We start from the raw sequence: 20,745 nt of genomic DNA on the forward strand, positions 1-20,745 counted from the left end.
GTCGTCACTGTGCTCTTGGGGTAATTTTGGTTGGCTTGTGCAACAACAAAATGTACTCAAGAATATGTAATACTCTATGGGTGAGCAATACAATACAGACAAATTTTGAACATGTTTTTTGAGGGTTTTTGGGTGAAAGGTTCACCAATGTTCCATGTTTTCACCATTTGTGGATAATGGTACTCACTGTTGTTCGCTGGAGTCCCAAAGCTTTAGAAATGTCTTCATAACCTTTCTCCAGACGGATAGATGTTAATTACTTTGCTTCTCATTTGTTCCTGAATTCCTTTATATCGTGACATGAAGCCTAGCTTTTGAGGACCTTTTCGTCTACTTTACTTTGTCAGGCAGGTCCTACTTAATTAATTTTCTGATTGAGAACAGGTGTGGCAGTAATCAGGCCTGGGTGTGGCTAGGGAAACTGAACTCAGATTCCCAAAGATGTTAAAAACCACAGTTTATGTTTTAGGGTGTGGGGTCATCACTTTTTCACACAGGGCCCTGAAGGTTGGGATTTCTTTTTCCCTTAATAATAAAGACCTTCATTTAAAAATTGCATTTTGTGTTTTACTTGCGTTATCTATGTCTGATATTTACATTTGTTTTGTGATCTGAAATATTTAAGTGTGACAAACATGCAAAAGAATAGGAAATCAGGAAGGGGGCAAACACTTTTTTCACACCATTATATATACACATTATTATTATTATTTATATAGCACCATTAATTCCATGGTGCTGTACATGAGAAAGGGGTTACATACAGAGTTACAGATATCGTTTACAGTACACAAATTTTCAATGACAGACCGGTATAGAGGGGAGAGGACCCTGTCCTTGCAGACTTACATTCTATGGCATATACATACACAGTATATACACATACTGTGAAGAAAATACCTTTAACGGGAGTCTGTCACTCCTAAATTGCATGGTAAACAAGATACAGTACATATCCCTATAGGGAACTTGGCCTTTAGAAAATCATAATTTTACTTGATTTGCAGCTTGTTTCTTGCTTGCTCACTACACAGTGGAGCGATGTCTAGTGTTGAGCATTCCGATACCGCAAGTATCGGGTATCGGCCGATACTTAGCGGTATCGGAATTCCGATACCGAGATCCGATACTTGCCGCGTATCGGATACCGGAATCGGAAGTTCCCAGGATTCAAACTGCACAAATTTGTACGAAATCAGCCAATGAGAATGATTCCAAGTGTGGGCACATCCTGTTCAGCATGGAGGGCCTGAAACTACTGGCAAGGCTGTGATTGGCTGCTGAAATGATGTCATGATGCAGTTTAATAGTCGCTGGCGCCATTTTGCGCTCACTCTGCTGTGAATTCAGTTAGTGACAGGACGCTGTTTGCTGACTGAGGGCCAGTTTAGAGATAGCGATTTGCTTCTTTGTGCTTTTCAAAGGCTAATTTAGCAACCGCTGTGTTCACCTACTAATCACCTTGCTTTTGCCTTGTAGCGCTGTTTTCACAGCGATCTGCAAGGTCTGTGTGTGGGTGTGTGAGTGCAGCCCACTCTCTAGTCTGAGTGCAGCCATAGGCCATCCATAGCTGGTTGTATTCAGTTCAGGGAGGGTGGTTCATTGCCTCATACTGTTCTTTTTTTTTTTTTTTCAAGTAGTGTAGTCTGCTGCTCATTTTTAAAAAAAAATCCTATTAGTGTCGTTCCACCCGTATCCAGCTAACTTGTGGAAAAACACTACATAGGATAAAGTAGAGGAGGGTTTTTGGGCCTTGCAGCGCCGTTTACGGCTGTCTGCACGGTCTCCGTGTGACTGCAGCTCGCCCTGTAGTCTGTGAGCAGCCATAGCCTGGTTGTCTCCAGCTCAGGGTTCTTCACTGCGTCATACCGTAAAATCAATTTTCCTTTTGTTTTAAGTAGTGCAGGCTGCTGCACATTTTTTCAAAAAAATCCTATTAGTGTCTTTCCACCCGTATCCAGCTAACTTGTGGAAAAACACTACATAGGATAACGTAGAGGAGGTTTTTTGGGCCTTGCAGCGCCGTTTACGGCTGTCTGCACGGTCTCCGTGTGACTGCAGCTCGCCCTGTAGTCTGTGAGCAGCCATAGCCTGGTTGTCTCCAGCTCAGGGTTCTTCACTGCGTCATACCGTAAAATCAATTTTCCTTTTGTTTTAAGTAGTGCAGGCTGCTGCACATTTTTTCAAAAAATTCCTATTAGTGTCTTTCCACCCGTCTCCAGCTAACGTGGAAACACACAACATAGGATAACGTAGAGGAGGGTTTTTGGGCCTTGCAGCGCCGTTTACGGCTGTCTGCACGGTCTCCGTGTGACTGCAGCTCTCTCTGTTGTCAGTTCAGCCCCCCAAAAATAAATAAATAATAAAGTTCACCAAACACACCACTTTACATTTGTGTAGGCCACATTAGCTCATATTAAAGTCTAGTCCACACTTTAGAAAATTAGTGTTTCTTATACCTGTTAGGAGTTGTTCAGGAATAAGCACACAAAGCCGTTAGTACTTTTCTGCTTATCTTTATCAGTCAACCAAGATGAAGAAGGCAGTGAGTAAGGCACGTGGGCATGGGCGCGGAGCAGGGAGAGGATGTGGGGATTCTGTGCCTGCTGCGGGCACCGGTGACTCATCAGCAGCCACTTTCACCAGGGAACAGTCCTTCATGCGCAGCTTTGTCGCAGAGCACCGTACACCGCTGCTGCGTGAAGAACAAATTGAAGCCATTGTCGGATGGATGGCAGCTAATGCATCAACTTCAATTAGTGCCACATCCTCTCAGACACAGAGCACTGGAGAGCAGCCATCTGTCTCTTCACCACCTGCCAAATTGCCCAGGCAGACAGAGAGCCCAGGACAGGAGCCGTCTCTACTTCTGTTCTCTGAATCTCTTGGCTTGGAAACAGGGGGCCAGCCAAGCAGCATTGGAGAAATGGAAGAAGAGGCAGGGTGCAGTGATGCCCAACCGCTTTTTCTCTCTTCCTCTGAAGAGGCGGGTGGGCCAGTGCCTCCGGTCACCACATCGCAGGACGCATCCGCTGATGACACTCAGGTGCCACTTTCTGGTGCGTGCTCTGCTGCTGAGACTACCCAGGAGGAGCAGTTGGGGGCAGAGGGTAGTGTAGATGATGAGGTCCTTGACCCATCTTGGCGTGAGGGACAGGAAGGTGGTGGGAGCAGCTCTGAGGAAGAGATTCCCCGTACGGCCCAAAGAGGGAGAGGGAGATTCACCATTTCCATCATCTTCTGGACAGTCAGCGCCACGTGGTTCCTCACAAACGCATAGGCAGGGGACAGTTTGTGAGGAGGATGAGGAGGAGTCAATGGAGGAGGAAGACATCCGTCCAGAGGTGGGAGTTACACAATTGTCCAGTACTCAGTGTGTACAGCGAGGGTGGGGTGATGACGAGCGGGCAGAGATCACGCCTCCAGCAGGGGACAGCGTTTCTTGGCCAGTTGGCAGTCTGCAGCACATGGTGGATTACATGCTGCAGTGCCTGAGAAACGACCGCCGCATCGCCCACATTCTCAACATGTCTGATTATTGGGTGTTCACCCTCCTCGATCCTCGCCACCGGGACAACGTAGAAAGCCTCATCACACCGTTGAACCGGGAGCGAAAAATGCGGGAGTACCAAGACACACTGGTGAATTCCATCATCTTCTCCATTCCAAGTGAGAGAAGTGCTGCTAGTGCATTACAAAGCAGCTCAGTGCGTCCAGGCAGTGGTGGAGGCTCTGCACAAAGAGGGAGCAGAAGCAGTGCCTCTGGCCAAGGCAAGACCAGTATGGCCCAACTGTGGCACAGTTTTCTGTACCCGCCACAAAAGTCTACACCATCACAGACGGCTCCAGTCAGCAGGAGGCAACGGTTCCGTCAGATGGTGACAGACTACATGTCTTGCCCTCTTGCTGTACTCCCAGACGGCTCTTCACCTTTCAAATTTTGGGTCTCAAAGCTGGATACATGGCCAGAGCTAAGCCAGTATGCATTGGAGGTGCTGGCTTGCCCTGCGGCTAGTGTATTATCGGAACGCGTCTTTAGTGCTGCAGGTGGTGTACTAACTGACCGTCGCATGCGACTATCCTCCGATAACGTTGACCGGCTAACTTTCCTGAAAATGAACAAGGCCTGGATCTCGCAGGAATTTGCCACTCCTCTTCCTGATTAAATAATTAGGTGACTGTCTACGTTATCCAGGTCTCCTGTTGTGTTCATCTTTCTACCACCTGAACTTAAATTCCTGGGCTCCAACACCGCCAGTTGAGGCTCAGAAGTGCCGTCTGCACAGTCAAAACATACGACCCAGTGTTATTGGGTTTCAGTACCGTCAGCTGATCCCCAGCTGTGTAGCCGGCAATGTGTCCTGTGACCGCCACGCTGACACAACAACTGAAATGTAAGGGAACCTGTCCCCCCCCCCCCAAGGCGTTTTTTACTGAAAGAGCCACCTTGTGCAGCAGTAATGCTGCACAAGGAAAAGGTAGCTATTTTTGTTTAGCTCCTTGCACACGCAGAACTTAACACTTATAAAATGTGTCCACTGATACCGTAAAACTGTCCCGGAGGTGGGACTTTCCTTCGTAATGTGACGCAGCACAGCCGTCATTCTTACCCCCCCGGCGCCGTGTGCCGGCTCCTCAGCGTTGTTTGATTCTGTCTCGAAGCCTGCGCTGTTATGTTATCCCTTGGCAAGGCACACTTAGCGCTGCCCCTCTTCTGACTTCATTTGGTGTCAGGCTGGCTGCGCCTGTGCGGCTGCGCTGGCCGAGAGCCCGCCTCGCAGTGTCTTCTGATTTAATCCCACTGCGGGCCTGAGATCCATGGACATGCGCAGTGCATATCTCAACCTCCGCCTCTCACTCATCTCCCTACGCCTTCTTCAGACTGTGCGCCGTCAGCTGATCCCTAATAGCATGCCACGGCCGTGACGCCGCACAGTCTGAAGAAGCCGTAGGGAGAGGAGTGAGAGGTGAGGATATGCACTGCGCATGGCCACGGATCCCAGGCCCGCGGTGGGATTACATTAGACGACACTGCGAGGCGGGCTCTCGGCCAGCGCGGCCGCACAGGCGCAGCCAGCCTGACACCAAATGATGTCAGAAGAGGGGCAGCGCTAAGTGTGCCTGGCCAAGGGATAACATAACAGCGCAGGCTCCGTGACGGAATCAAACAATGCTGAGGACCCTGGGCACGGCGCCAAGGGGGTAGGAATGACAGCTGTGCTGCGTCATATTACGAAGGAAAGTCCCACCTCCGGGACGGTCTCACGGTATCAGAGAACACATTTTATAAGTGTTTAGTTCTGTGTTTGCAAGGAGCATAATGAAAAGAGCCACCTTTTCCTTTTGCATCCTTTGTGCTGCACAAGCTGGCTCTTTCAGCTACAAACGCCTTGGGGGGGGGGGTTAAAGGTTCCCTTTAGACTTTCTCCAATCAGGCTTAGGCCTACACTGTGTTCCTCTGCTCCTCCTGCTGTCCCTGGGCTCCAACACCGCTAGTTGCTGTCCAGAAGTGCTGTCCGCACAGTCCAAACAGTCGCTCCTCTGTTATTGGGGTTCAGTAACGTCAGTTGTTCCCCAGCTGTGTGTGTGGCAATCCCTCCTATCTCCTCCACCTCCTCCTGCTGCTGTCCCTGGGCTCCAACACCGCTAGTTGCTGTCCAGAAGTGCTGTCCGCACAGAGCCAAACACCTCGCCATTGTGTTAGTGGGGTTCAGTAATGCCTGCTGCCCCCCTGCTGTGTGTGTGGCAATCCCTCCTATCTCCTCCTGCTGTCCCTGGGCTCCAACACCGCTAGTTGCCGTCCAGAAGTGCTGTCCGCACAGTCCCAACAGTCGCTCCTCTGTTATTGGGGTTCAGTAACGTCAGCTGTTCCCCAGCTGTGTGTGTGGCAATCCCTCCTATCTCCTCCACCTCCTCCTGCTGCTGTCCCTAGGCTCCAACACCGCTAGTTGCCGTCCAGAAGTGCTGTCCGCACAGTCCCAACAGTCGCTCCTCTGTTATTGGGGTTCAGTAACGTCAGCTGTTCCCCAGCTGTGTGTGTGGCAATCCCTCCTATCTCCTCCACCTCCTCCTGCTGCTGTCCCTGGGCTCCAACACCGCTAGTTGCCGTCCAGATATGCTGTCCGCACAGAGCCAAACACCTCGCCAATGTGTTAGTGGGGTTCAGTAATGCCTGCTGCTCCCCTGCTGTGTATACGGCAACGTGTCCTGCGACCGCCACGCAGGCACAACAAGTTAAATTTAAGGGAACCTGTCCCCCCCCCCAGGCATTTGTTACTGAAGGAGCCACCTTGTGCAGCAGTAATGATGCAAAGGGAAAAAGTGCCTCTTTTCGTGGTGCTCCTTGCACATGCTGAACCTAACACTTATGAAATGTGTCCCCTCACACGGTTAAACCGTCCGGTCGGAGGAACTTTCCTTTGTCATGTGACGCAGCAAAGCCGTCATTTTTACCCCCTTGGCGCCGTGCGGCTCCTCCTCAGCGTTGTTTGAATCTGTCCCGGAGTCTGCGCTGTTATGTTATCCCTTGGCCAGGCACACTTAGCGCTGCCCATCTTCTGACATCATTTGGTGTCAGGCTGGCTGCGCCTGTGCGGCCGCGCTGGGCAAGATCCCGCCTCGTAGTGTCTTCTGATTTAATCCCACTGCGGGCCTGTGATCCATGGACATGCGCAGTGCATATCTCAACCTCCGCCTCTCACTCTTCTCCCTACGCCTTCTTCAGACTGTGCAACGTCAGCTGATCCCTAATAGCATGCCACGGCCGTGACGCCGCACAGTCTGAAGAAGCCGGAGGGAAGGGAGTGAGAGGCGATATGCACTGCTCATGCCCATGGATCACAGGTCCGCAGAGTGATTACATTAGATGACACAGCGAGGCGGGATCTTGCCCAGCGCGGCCGCACAGGCGCAGCCAGCCTGACACCAAATGATGTCAGAAGACGGGCAGCGTTAAGTGTGCCTGGCCAAGGGATAACATAACAGCGCAGACTCCGGGACAGATTCAAACAACGCTGAGGAGGAGGCGCACGGCGCCAAGGGGGTAAGAATGACGGCTGTGCTGCGTCACATGACAAAGGAAAGTTCCTCCGACCGGACGGTTTAACCGTGTGAGGGGACACATTTCATAAGTGTCAAGTTCAGCGTTTGCAAGGACCCTAATTAAAAGAGCTAAGTTTACCTTTTCCAGCATTAGTGCTGTACACGATGGCTCTTTCAGCTACAAACGCCTGGGGGGGGGGGTTAAAGGTTCCCTTTCAACTTCCTCCAGTGCAGGTTTCGGCCTACACTCTGCTCCTCCTGCTGACCCTGGGCTCTAACAACGCCAGTTGGGGCCCAGATGTGCTGGCTGCACAGAGCCAAACACCTCGCCAATGTGTCAGTGGGGTTCAGCACCGCCAGCTGTTCCCCTGCTGTGTAGCCGGCAACGTGTCCTGCAACAGCCACGCAGACACAACAGACCCAAAGCTGCCGCCAGTGCAGGCTTCGGCCTACACTCTGCTCCCCCTGCTCCTCCTGCTGACCCTGGGCTCTAACAACGCCAGTTGGGGCCCAGATGTGCTAGCTGCACAGAGAAAAACACCCGCCAATGTGTCAGTGGGGTTCAGCACCGCCAGCTGTTCCCCTGCTGTGTAGCCGGCAACGTGTCCTGCAACAGCCACGCAGACACAACAGACCCAAAGCTGCCGCCAGTGCAGGCTCCGGCCTACACTCTGCTCCCCCTGCTTCTCCTGCTGACCCTGGGCTCTAACAACGCCAGTTGGGGCCCTGATGTGCTGGCTGCACAGAGAAAAACACCCGCCAATGTGTCAGTGGGGTTCAGCACCGCCAGCTGTTCCCCTGCTGTGTAGCCGTCAACATGTCCTGCAACAGCCACGCAGACACAAGAACTGAAATTGAAGGGAACCTGTCCCCCCTCCCCCAGGCGTTTGTATGTTTTACAGCCACCTTGTACAGCGGTAATGCTGCATGTGTGCAAGGTGGCTCATAAACTTATTCTCCTTGCACATGTGGAACTGAACACGTCTAAAATGTGTCCTCTGTGACCATTTAACCGTCCCGGAGGTGTGACTTTCCTTTGTAATGACACGCTGCAACCCCCTTGGTAGCTCTGCCCGTCTTCTGGCATCATTGTTTGGCTGGCTGCGCCTCTGCGGCCGCCCTGACCCACACAACGCCCCTCGGTGTCTTATTTATTTTGACTGCGAGGGTGTGATTGATGGGCATGAGCAATGCATATGTTCGCCTGTCCCTCATCTCCTTCCGCCTTCTTCAGACTGTGCGGCTTCATGGCCGTGGCATGCGATAAGGGATCAGCTGACGCCGCACAGTCTGAAGCAGGTGTAAGGACCCGAGTGTGAGAGGCGAACATATGTACTGCGCCAGGCCATGAATCCCAGCCCCGCAGTGTTTTAACTATGTAAAGACACTGCGGGGCTGGGATTCATGGTCATCGCAAACCGCAACGGCCGACATTAAATGATGTCAGAAGATGGGCAGCGCTAACAGCGCAAGCCAAGGGATAACACGACAGCGCAGACTCCTGTACAGCAAATAACAACGCTCAGGAGGCTGCGCCCAGCACCAAGGTGGGATTCTTGACATCTGTGCTGCGTCTCATTACGAAGGGAACTCTCGCCTCCAACACAGTTTGACTGTATAAAGGGCTAAATGTTATACGTGTTTCATTCAGCGTGTGCAAGGAGAAAAATTAAAAGAGCAACCTTTGACTTGTGCAGCACTACTGCTGCATAAGGTGTGGCTCTTCTAGTTTGTAACCCCTGAGGGGGGGTTAAAGGTTACCTTTAAAATTGGTTCAATTAGGCTTCGGCCTACACTCTGCTCCACCTGCAGAGCCCGGGCTCCAACACCGCTAGTTGCTGTCCGGAAGTGCTGGCTGCACAGAGCAAAACACCTCGCCAATGTGTCAGTGGGGTTCAGCACCGCCAGCTGTTCCCCCTGCTGTGTAGCCGGCAACGTGTACTGCAACAGCCACGTAGACACAACAGACCCAAAGCTGCCGCCAGTGCAGGCTTCGGCCTACACTCTGCTCCCCCTGCTGACCCTTTGCTCCAACAACGCTAGTTGGGGCTCTAGGAAGACAAGCTTGAATAGGTCCCCATCTTGGTTCCAGCACCGTCAGCTGGTTCCGGGTAGAGCCTTTGGCTTAGGTGCCTCCTTCTGGGTATCCTAGTTCCACCAACGTCAGGTGGTCCTTGGTAGTGCTTTCAGGCACGGGTACCTCCTGCTTAGTAACTGGGTTCCAGTAACGTCAGCTGGTCCTTGGTAGTTCCATTGGCTCTTGGACCTTCGGCTACCCATCCGGGTTCCAGTACCGTCAGCTGGTTCTCGGCAGTGTCTTTTGCTCTTGTACCTTCTGCTCCCCATCCTGGTTCCAGTACCGTCAGCTGGTTCCGGGCAGAGCTTTTGGCTTAGGTGCCTCCCTCTGGGTATCCGAGTTCCACCAACGTCAGGTGGTCCTTGGTAGTGCTTTCAGGCACGGGTACCTCCTGCTTAGTAACCGGGTTCCAGTAACGTCAGCTGGTCCTCGGTAGTTCCATTGGCTCTTGGACATTCGGCTACCCATCCGGGTTCCAGTACCGTCAGCTGGTTCTCGGCAGTGTCTTTTGCTCTTGTACCTTCTGCTCCCCATCCTGGTTCCAGTACCGTCAGCTGGTTCCAGGCAGAGCCTTTGGCTTAGGTGCCTCCCTCTGGGTATCCGAGTTCCACCAACGTCAGGTGGTCCTTGGTAGTGCTTTCAGGCACGGGTACCTCCTGCTTAGTAACCGGGTTCCAGTAACGTCAGCTGGTCCTCGGTAGTTCCATTGGCTCTTGGACCTTTGGGTAGCCATCCGAGTTCCAGTTCCATCAGCTGTTTCTCGGCATTTTCTCAGCCTTCTTGTACCTTCTGCTACATTTCCAAGTTCAAGAGACTAAAGACGATGACCCGGAAGACCACCCCTAAGATGATGACGACACCAGAGACGACAACCACCGAGATGACGACGACCCTGGAGACGATGACCCTGAAGACCACCCCGATGACGACGACCCCGGAGACGACGACCCTGGAGATGACGACGACCTGGAAGACCGAGAAGCAGAAGAACAAGAGGCTGCAGAACAAAGAGCAGAAGAACATTAAGCATAACACTAAATATCAGAGCAAAAGATATCTAAATTATAAGCAGAAGAAGACTAAGCAGTGTATGGGGGTGAGTCCGTTCCTCCTCGTGGTGCCCCTGGATAAAGCCTGATGCTGCAGGCCAAACTGAACGCGGACAAATGTAACTCTTTTGTGACAGGCAGAACGGAAGGTGTAATCTTCAAACTTTTATAGATAACAACTACGGGAATGCCTGTCACAAATAAGAATATGATGAAGAAGTTGAATACGAAGAAGATAATAGTTAAATAAAAAAAATATGAACAATGTAAAAAAAAAAAATAATAGGTAGAAGATGAAGAAGAAGATGAATAAGGTGAAGAAGTTGATGTCAAAGAAGCTGATGATGAGGATAATGAAGAAGAAAGTGTGGGAGAAGTAAAAAAGAAGGTGAAGGGCGTGGAAGTAGTGAAACATCAATATCTGACAAAATAAAAAAAAAATAACAGTCAAAATCTTTCTAACTCCGAACGTCATAAAAAAAATTAAAAATCATGCTATTCTATTTGTTTGGGCTAAACCTCTGTGCCTTTAATGTCTCCGCCACCTCCCCCAATACATCCTACATTATTCTTAGTTGTTTTCCTTCATGTAGAATGAACCTACAAGGAAAGAAAGGGTTTATTTTAATTCCGATATTTTCGTCCCATTGACTTGCATTGGGATCGGGTATCGGTATCGGATTAGATCCGATACTTTGACGGTATCGGCCGATACTTTCCGATACCGATACTTTCCGATATCGGAAGGTATCGCTCAACACTAGCGATGTCAGGAACAGGACGCATAAATGTACTTTCAAGTACAGAGAGCGCAGAGAGTACAGAGAGAGTGGAAATAATGTGAAGCAGATGAGAAGGAGGCAGAGGTCTGCAAATACAAAGGACAGAACGGTGCATGGAGGCACTGGACCACACCAAGGGTGAAACGAGAACCCTACTGTATATATTGCAATAAATTTCATTTGCTGGACACTGAAGCAAGCTGCAGATAAACTAAAAGATATGATAAAAGCTTGGGCCAATGAACGAATCTTCAACTACAAGTCACAAGTAAAGGTACCTTCACACTGAACAACTTAACAACGATAACGATAGCGATCCGTGACGTTGCAGCGTCCTGGATAGCGATATCATTGTGTTTGACACGCAGCAGCGATCAGGATCCTGCTGTGACATCGTTGGTCGGAGCTAGAAGGCCAGCACCTTATTTCGTCGCTGGCTCACCCGCTGACATCGCTGAGTCGGCGTGTGTGACGCTAATTCAGCGATGTCTTCACTGGTAACCAGGGTAAACATTGGGTTACTAAGCGCAGGGCCGCGCTTAGTAACCCGATATTTACCCTGGTTACCATTGTAAAAGTAAAAAAAAAACACTACATACTCACCTTCTGATGTCTGTCACGTCCCCTGCCGGCGGCTTCCCTGCACTGAATGTGTCAGCGCCGGCCGGCCATAAAGCAGAGCACAGCGGTGATGTCACCGCTCTGCTTTACGGCCTGCGCTTACACAGTGCAGGGAAGCGGACGCCGGGGGACGCGACAGACACCGGAATGTAAGTATGTAGTGTTTGGTTTTTTTTACATTTACACTGGTAACCAGGGTAAACATCGGGTTACTAAGTGCGGCCCTGCGCTTAGTAACCCGATGTTTACCCTGGTTACCCGGGGACTTCGGCATCGTTGGTCGCTGGAGAGCTGTCTGTGTGACAGCTCTCCAGCGACCACACACCGACGAAACAGCGACGCTGCAGCGATCGGCATCGTTGTCTATATCGCTGCAGCGTCGCTTAATGTGACGGTACCTTAACTTCATAGGTGACTTCAAGTAAAAAAAGCATCTTCCTGGACTCAAGAATTAGAATAGAAATTGTAGCCACCATATTGGTTGTCACTTCTAAATTCGCATCTCAAAAACAAACAATAATTAGGATTTTATTACTAAGTTTCATTTTCGCCCTTAGTCAGCCATTGTGGTCCAACAACGTAGCTGTTCTGTTCTCTGTTGTGGTGCAACCAGAAAAAAAACTTGGGAAGAAAAATTGTAACAGACCTGGTTCCATGAGAACCCTAGAAAGAATGACCGTACATCAGATCATACATTGCATGTGTAGCACCTTGCTAGAGATCTAAGGCCATGTTCACACTTTGCGGTGTGCTCTGCGGGTTCTCCCGCAGCGGATTTCATAAATCTGCAGGGCAAAACCGCTGCGGTTATCCCTGCAGATTTATCGCGGTTTGTTCCGCGGTTTCCGCTGCGGGTTTCCGCCTATACTATTGATGCTGCATATGCAGCAATATGCAGCATCAATAGTAATGTTAAAATAAAAAAAAAAGTTTATATACTCATCCTCTGACGTCCCGATCTCCTCGGCGCTGCACCCGGCGGTCCGGTTCCAAAGATGATGTGCTTCGTGACGTCACGGTCATGTGACCGCGATGTCACCGCAGGTCCTGCTCGCACAGCAACTCTGACCGGCCGGCCGCGTGTAGCGCTGAGAGGTGAGTATAACATGATTTTTTATTTTAATTCTTTTTTTTACCTCAAATATGGTTCCCAGGGCCTGGAGGAAAGTCTCCTCTCCTCCACCCCGGGTACCATCTGCACATTATCCACTTGCGGGAAGTAAGCAGTTCAATGCATTTCTATGGGTGCAGAATCGCAGCGATTCTGCACAAAGAAGTGACATGCTGCGGGTTGTAAACCGCTGCGTTTCTGTGCGGTTTTTCCCGCAGCATGTGCACAGCGGTTTGCGGTTTCCATAGGGTTTACATGTAAATGGAAACGCTATGGAAACTGCTGCGGACCCGCAGCATCAAAATCGCGGCGGTTCCGCGGTAAAAACCGCAAAGTGTGAACATGGCCTAAGTGTTTTGCTGATTCCAAGACTTCTTTGTATCTCGGTTGCACACTCATTAACCCCTTCCCGCACTATCACATACTTTTACATCATGGGTGTCAGGGATTTCCAGCACTATGCCATAACGGTCTATCCTGGAGCTGGTGCGGATTAAGGATTAGAGGTCGCACCATAAGCAGTGGGCTGTCGGCTGTAACGTATACCTCCCCACCTGCTACAATGGTGTTCACACCAATTGTGGCCTTTTAACCCCTTCGCCCTGAAGCCTGTTTTCACCTTCCTGATCAGGCCAATTTTTTCAATTCTGCCCAGCATCACTTTATGCGGTGAAAACTTTGGAAAACTTCAACGGATCCCACCGATTCTGAGATTATTTTCTACTGACATATTGTACTTGGTGATAGTGGTAATATTTGTTCGATATGACTTGCATTTATTTGTGAAAATATTGGAAATTTGGTGCAAATTTCAAAATTTTGCATTTTTTCAAACTTTACATTTTTATGACCTTAAATCAGAGTTATTTTACACAAAATAGTTCTAACATTTCCCCCATATGTGGCTGTACAGTACTATTTAGCTATAAGGCGAGACTCTGGAGAGAGTGCTATTTGACTCCTGGAGTGCAGATTTTCCTAGTATATTTTATTGCAAAAGCATCACCATATTTTGAGAACCATAAATTTTCCATATTTCGGAAGCTTTTATTAGTACCATTTTCGGGCACATGACATTTTTTAATCACTTTCTATTCCAATTTTTGGGAGACAGAATGAACAAAAACCAGCAACTCAGGAATTTTTTTTATGCCGTTCCGCGTGTGGCAAAATTGATAAGGCATCTTCTTTCTACGTGTAACTACAATTACAGCGATACCGCACATTTTTTTATGTTTTGGAACTTGTACACAATAAAAACTAATTTATAGAGAATATAACTATTTTTGTATCACTTTATTCTGAGAGCTTGTTTTTTTGTGGGATAAGATGAAGTTTTCAGCGGTATCATGTTTATGTACATATTTTTTATCACGTTTTATTCCACTTTTTGTTCGGCGATATGATAATAAATAATTGGTTTTTGCCTCTTTTTTTATTATTATAATAACTGTGAAGGCGAACTAGTGAGACAGTTTTATAGGACGGGTTGTTCCGGATGCGCCAATACCAAATATGTGTACTTTTATTGTTTATTTTTGTTTTTACATAAATCAAGGTATTTATTGAAATAATATTTTTCCTTTTTTTTTGTTCTTTATTTTATGATTTTTTTTCTTCTTACATTTTTACAATTTGTATTAACTTTTTTTTTTACTTCTTTACATTGTCCCAGGATGGGACATTAACTTTATACTGACAGATCACTGATCTAATACTCTTCAATGCTTCTGCACTGCAGAGCATTAGATTAGAATCTCAGATGCAGGGAGGAGGCTTGTCAGCTCCTACTCTGAGCATGAGCTGACAGGCCACCGTCAATTGGTGACCCTGCGGCCATCTTTCAGCCCGGGGTCATTATGGAGACCATCGGCACAATGTGATCGGAATCGTAGTTGTGCTGATGGGAGCATAGAGGAAGCTCCCTCCCTCTGCGATGCCGATGTTACTATTGACAACGGCAACACAGGTGTTAAACACCTGTGATTGGTACTAGCACCGATTGTGGGTGTTGATGCAGGGTCTCATCTCTTATATATAGCGGACACGCACATTTGATCATGGCGACGCTCAGTGTGAGGTCGGGTGATCATCACTCCGTATATGTACGGCAGTTTGCGGGAACGTAGCGCCATATATGGCACATGTTGGGAAGGGGTTAAAGGGAATCTGTCAGCAGCCTTTCACGTAAACTATTTATAAGCACATGTAGCTCTTTCCAAGTCTAGCAATACCTTTACATGGCCGATCTTTTCCTCCATCACTGAGAAATCAGCATTTGAATTTATATGCAAATGAAGCTGAAAAGCTATTAGTAGATCTGAAGCCTCTGTCACTCCAGCTCTATTCCTTGCCCAGCACCGCCTCCTCCTGTTTGTCTGATAGCTCACTTACCTGAAGCCACACAGCACTGATACAATAATTAAATGTATGTAATTTGACCAGATCCTCCTTATTGACTTTTTCTTCATGTTAATACAGCTTTACAAATGTGGAGTAATTTATCCTAAATCCTGTGATGTAACAAAATTAAACCATGCAGTTGTAGCAGTCGGATATTCAAAAGGTAAAGAGAAATTCCAAATTCTTGTTTAGTTTGTTACTTAAATGTATTGCTCGTAAGATGTGTTATTCTAGTTACCTAATTTAAGCCAAGGACAGAAGTGGATTCACAAACAACAGAATATAATTATCATTATTTATTTATATAGCACCATTAATTCCATGGTGCTGTACATGAGAAGGGGTTACATGAAAATACAAATGTCACTTACAGTAAACAAACTAACAATCACAGACTGATACAGAAGGATGAGGACCCTGCCCTTGCGGGCTTACAATCTACAGGATTATGGGGAAGGAGACAGTAGGTCAGGGATTGCGGTTGCTCCGATGGTGTTGAGGTGACCGTGTGGTCTTTACAGGTTGTAAGCTTTCTTGAAGAGGTGGGTTTTTAGGTTTCTTTTGAAGGATCTAAATGTGGTGGATAACCGGATGTGTTGGATCACAGAATTCCAGAGGATGGGGGATATTCGGGAGAAGTCTTGGAGGCGATTGGGTGAGGAGCGAATAAGCGTGGAGGAGAGAAGGAGGTCTTGGGAGGACCGGAGATTATGTGAGGGAAGATATTGAGAGATTAGTTTGGAAATATAAGGAGGAGAAAGGTTATGGATGTCTTTGTAGGTCAGTGTTAGTAGTTTAAACTGGAAACGCTGGGAAATTGGGAGCCAGTGTAGGGATTTGCAAAGAGGGGAAGCAGGAGTGTAGCGAGGAGAGAGATTAATTAGTCGGGCAGCAGAGTTAAGGATGGACTGGAGGGGTGCGAGAGTGTTAGAAGGTAGGCCACAAAGGAGGATGTTGCAGTAGTCGAGGCAGGAGATGATTAGGGCATGCACAAGCATTTTGGTAGAATGAGGGTTGAGGAAAGGACGGATTCCGGAAATATTTTTGAGCTGGAGGCGACAGGAGGTGGCAACAGCTTGGATGTGCGGTTTGAAGGACAGGGCAGTCAAGGGTTACCCTGAGGCAGCGGATTTTGGGGACGGGGTAAGTGTGATTTCATTTATTTTGATAGCAAGATCAGGTAGGGAAGATATGCGAGTTGGAGGAAAGATAATTAGTTCAGATTTGTCCACATTGAGCTTGAGGAAGCAAGAGGAAAAGAAGGAGGATATGGCTGATAGACACTCTGGGATTCTGGAGAGCAGAGAGGTGACATCTGGGCCAGAAAGGTAGATCTGAGTGTCATCAGCATATAGATGGTACTGGAAGCCATAAGACCTTATGAGTTGTCCCAGGCCGAGTGTATAGATTGAGAAGAGTAAGGGTGCTAGCACAGAGCCTTGAGGGACACCAACAGAGAGGGGGCGAGATGAAGAGGTAGTATGGGAGTAGGAAACGCTAAATGTGTGGTTGGTAAGGCATGAGGAGATCCAAGATAGGACAAAGTCTTTGACACCAAAGGAACAGAGGTTCTGTAGGAGGCAGTGTTCAACTGTGTCGAAGGCAGAGGACAGGTCTAGAAGGAGGAGTATAGAGAATTGTCTGTTAGCTTTGGCTGTAAGTAAGGGTACCGTCTCACAGTGGCACTTTGGTCGCTACGACGGCACGATCCGTGACGTTCCAGCGATATACATACGATCTCGCTGTGTCTGACACGCTACTGCGATCAGGGACCCCGCTGAGAATTGTACGTCGTAGCAGATCGTTTGAAACTTTCTTTCGTCGCTGGATCACCCGCTGTCATCGCTGGACCGGTGTGTGTGACACCGATCCAGCGATGTGTTCGCTTGTAACCAGGGTAAACATCGGGTTACTAAGTGCAGGGCCGCGCTTAGTAACCCGATGTTTACCCTGGTTACCATTGTAAATGTAAAAAAAAAAAAAACCACTACATACTTACATTCCGGTGCCTGTCACGTCCCTCACCGGCGGCTTCCCGCACTGACTGTGAGTGCCGGCCGTAAAGTAAAAGCAGAGCACAGCGGTGACGTCACCGCTGTGCTGTGCTTTACGGCCGGCACTGACACAGTCAGTGCGGGAAGCAGACGGCGAGGGACGTGACGGACATCAGAAGGTGAGTATGTAGTGGTTTTTTTTTTTTACATTTACAATGGTAACCAGGGTAAACATCGGGTTACTAAGCGCGGCCCTGCGCTTAGTAACCCGATGTTTACTCTGGTTACCCGGGGACTTCGGCATCGTTGGTCGCTGGAGAGCTGTCTGTGTGACAGCTCCCCAGCGACCACACAACGACTTACCAACGATCACGGCCAGGTCGTATCGCTGGTCGTGATCGTTGGTAAATCGTTTAGTGTAACGGTACCCTAAGTCATTAGTAATTTTGGTCAGGGCAGTCTCAGTGGAATAGTGGGGACGGAAGCCAGATTGTAGTTTGTCGAAGAGAGAGTTAGATGCAAAGTGAGAGGAAAGTTCAGCACGGATGTGCTGCTCAAGGAGTTTGGAAGCAAATGGGAGCAAAGATATGGGGCGATAGCTGGACATGGGTCAAGGGATGGCTTTTTGAGGATAGGTGTGATTGTGGCATGTTTGAAAGCAGAGGGGAAGGTACCAGAAGTTAGTGATAGGTTGAAGAGATGGGTTAAGGATGGGATTAGTGTGGTGGTGAGCTTGGGGAGGAGGTGGGATGGGATAGGGTCAAGCGCACAAGTGGTGAGGTGTGATTTGGAGAGATGAGCAAGCTCCCCTTCAGTGATTTTGGAGAGTGAAGTTATGGTGTTAGGGCATTGGTCTGGTATACAAAGGGGTTGTGTTGTGATCCGCTTTTTGGGCTCCCCTAGTGGTGGCTGGTGGTACTGGAGACTTGTGTGTTCTTTTCTGCCTCAGCTCACCTGCTTCCATCAGTTTTGGGAGTTCCCTATTTAGCCTTGCTCTCCAGTCACTTCCTTGCCGGTCATCATTGTAACCTGAGTCTTTCAGTTGCATGTTCCTGCTACCAGTCTGCTGATCAGCTAAGTGAACTCTTGTCCTTTTTGTTTTGTATTTTTTGTCCAGTTTACAGTTTGTCATTTCCTGTTACTGGAAGCTCTTGTGGACTGAAATTGCCACTCCTGTGTCATGAGTTGACACAGGAGTCTTAAAGTAATTCCAGGATGGGTTTTTGAAAGGGTTTTTCAGCTGACCGTGAAGTCCTCTTTTGTATCCTTCCTCTATCTAGTAAGTGGACCTCGCTTTGCTAAATCTACCTTCATACTGTGTATGTCTTTTCCTCTGAACTCACCGTTAATATATGTGGGGGCTACTATCATCTTTGGGGAATTTCACTAGAGGTAAGCCAGGTCTGTTCCTTCCTCTTCCAGGCGTAGTTAGTTCTCCGGCTGGCGCATGGCATCTAGGCAGCCGTAGGAATGCTTCCTGGCTACTGTTAGTTGTGTGGTAGATTTAGGTCACGGTCAGCTTGAGTTTCCATCACCCGAGGGCTAGTCTGTTATTTTGTGTTTCTGATGTTCCCATGCCATTGGGGAATCATGACAGTATGACCGGCCAAAGTTAAAGTAATTGGCAGAAGAAAGGAGAGTAAAAGAAGTCTGTAGATTTTTTTTTTTTTTCCTCACATGTTTGCTACTTAGTTGGCTCAGTTGTATTTCTGCTCTATTTACAGCCTTGCCTTTCTCTCCTTCTAATCCTTGAATGGCTCTGATCTCTCCGGTGTAAGGATGGACTCTCAGAGTTTGGCAGCAGGTTTAAATAATCTTGCTACGAAGGTTCAGAATTTACAAGATTATGTTATACGTACTCCTATTTCTGAACCTAAGATTCCTACACCAGAGGTATTTTCCGGAGATAGATCTCGGTTTCTGAATTTCAAATGTAATTGTAAATTATTCCTTTCTCTCAGACCTCACTCCTCTGGAGATCCTGTTCAGCAGGTTAAGATTGTGATTTCTTTGCTGCGAGGTGACCCTCAAAATTGGGCATTTTCATTGACACCAGGGGATCCTGCGTTGCTCAATGTGGATGCGTTTTTTCTGGCTTTAGGGTTGCTGTATGAGGAACCTAATTTGGAGATTCAAGCTGACAAAGCTTTAATAGCCCTGTCTCAAGGGCAAGATGAAGCTGAGATATACTGCCAAAAATTTCGTAAATGGTCTGTGCTTACTCAGTGGAATGAGTGTGCCCTAGCGGCAATTTTCAGAGAAGGCCTTTCTGATGCCGTTAAGGATGTCATGGTGGGGTTTCCTACGCCCACAGGTCTGAATGAGTCCATCACAATGGCGATTCAGATTGATCGGCGTTTGCGGGAGCGCAAACCCGTGCACCATTTGGCGGTATCTTCTGAAGGGACGCCAGAGAAAATGCAATGTGACAGAATTCTGTCAAGAAGCGAGCGGCAGAATTATAGGCGCAAAAATGGCTTGTGCTTCTAATGTGGTGATTCCGCGCATGTTATATCAGCATGCTCTAAACGTACTAGGAAGGTTGACAAGTCTGTTTCTATTGGCACTTTACAGTCTAAATTTCTTCTGTCTGTAACTCTGATTTGTTCATTATCAGTTATTACCGTCGATGCCTATGTGGACTCTGGCGCCGCTCTGAGTCTCATGGATTGGTCCTTCGCCAGGCGCTGTGGGTTTGATTTGGAGCCTCAGGAAGTTCCTATACCTCTGAAGGGTATTGATTCTACACCTCTGGCTTGTAATAGACCACAGTTCTGGACGCAAGTGACTATGCGTATGACTCCAGACCATCAGGAGATGATTCGCTTCCTCGTGTTGCATAATTTACATGATGTGTTAGTGCTTGGATTACCATGGTTGCAATCTTATAACCCAGTACTGGACTGGAAAACTATGTCTGTGTTAAGCTGGGGATGTCGGGGGGCTCATGGGGACATACCTTTGGTTTCCATCTCATCATCTATTCCCTCTGAGGTTCCGGCATTTTTGTCGGATTTTGGGGATATTTTTGAAGAGCCTAAAATTGGTTCTCTCCCTCCCCACAGAGAGTGTGATTGCGCCATAGATCTGATTCCAGGCAGTAAATTTCCAAAGGGTCGTTTGTTTAACCTGTCTGTACCTGAGCATGCTGCCATGCGAGAGTATGTTAAGGAGTCCCTGGAAAAGGGACATATTCGTCCTTCTTCATCACCTTTAGGAGCTGGGTTTTTCTTTGTCTCTAAAAAGGATGGCTCGCTGAGGCCTTGTATTGATTATCGACTCCTGAATAAAATTACTGTCAAATATCAGTATCCGTTGCCGCTGCTTACTGATTTGTTTGCTCGCATAAGGGGGGCTAAGTGGTTCTCCAAGATTGATCTCCGTGGGGCGTATAATTTGGTGCGAATTAAGCAAGGGGATGAGTGGAAAACCGCATTTAATACGCCTGAGGGCCACTTTGAGTATTTAGTAATGCCTTTCGGCCTTTCTAATGCACCTTCAGTTTTTCAGTCCTTTATGCATGATATTTTGCGTGAATATCTGGATAAATTTATGATTGTGTATTTGGACGATATTTTGATTTTTTCTGAGGACTGGGAGTCTCATGTTCAGCAGGTCAGGAGGGTTTTTCAGGTCTTGCGGGAGAATTCTCTGTGTGTAAAGGGTT

At 48.1% G+C, this 20,745-nt stretch overlaps 1 protein-coding gene across 1 annotated transcript in view; it reads left to right on the plus strand.

The window, feature by feature from the left end:
- The window catches only part of LOC143806639 (cathepsin W-like), a 103,381-nt gene that overhangs the window by 73,169 nt on the left and 9,467 nt on the right, over positions 1–20,745 (plus strand). The window contains exon 9 of the mRNA XM_077287407.1: positions 15,163–15,247. Within this exon, the coding sequence (XP_077143522.1) occupies positions 15,163–15,247 (85 nt within the window). The remainder of the gene's footprint in view (positions 1–15,162; positions 15,248–20,745) is intronic.

The sequence above is a fragment of the Ranitomeya variabilis genome, chromosome 2 (genome assembly GCF_051348905.1).
Source record: "Ranitomeya variabilis isolate aRanVar5 chromosome 2, aRanVar5.hap1, whole genome shotgun sequence".
Taxonomy (NCBI): domain Eukaryota; kingdom Metazoa; phylum Chordata; class Amphibia; order Anura; family Dendrobatidae; genus Ranitomeya; species Ranitomeya variabilis.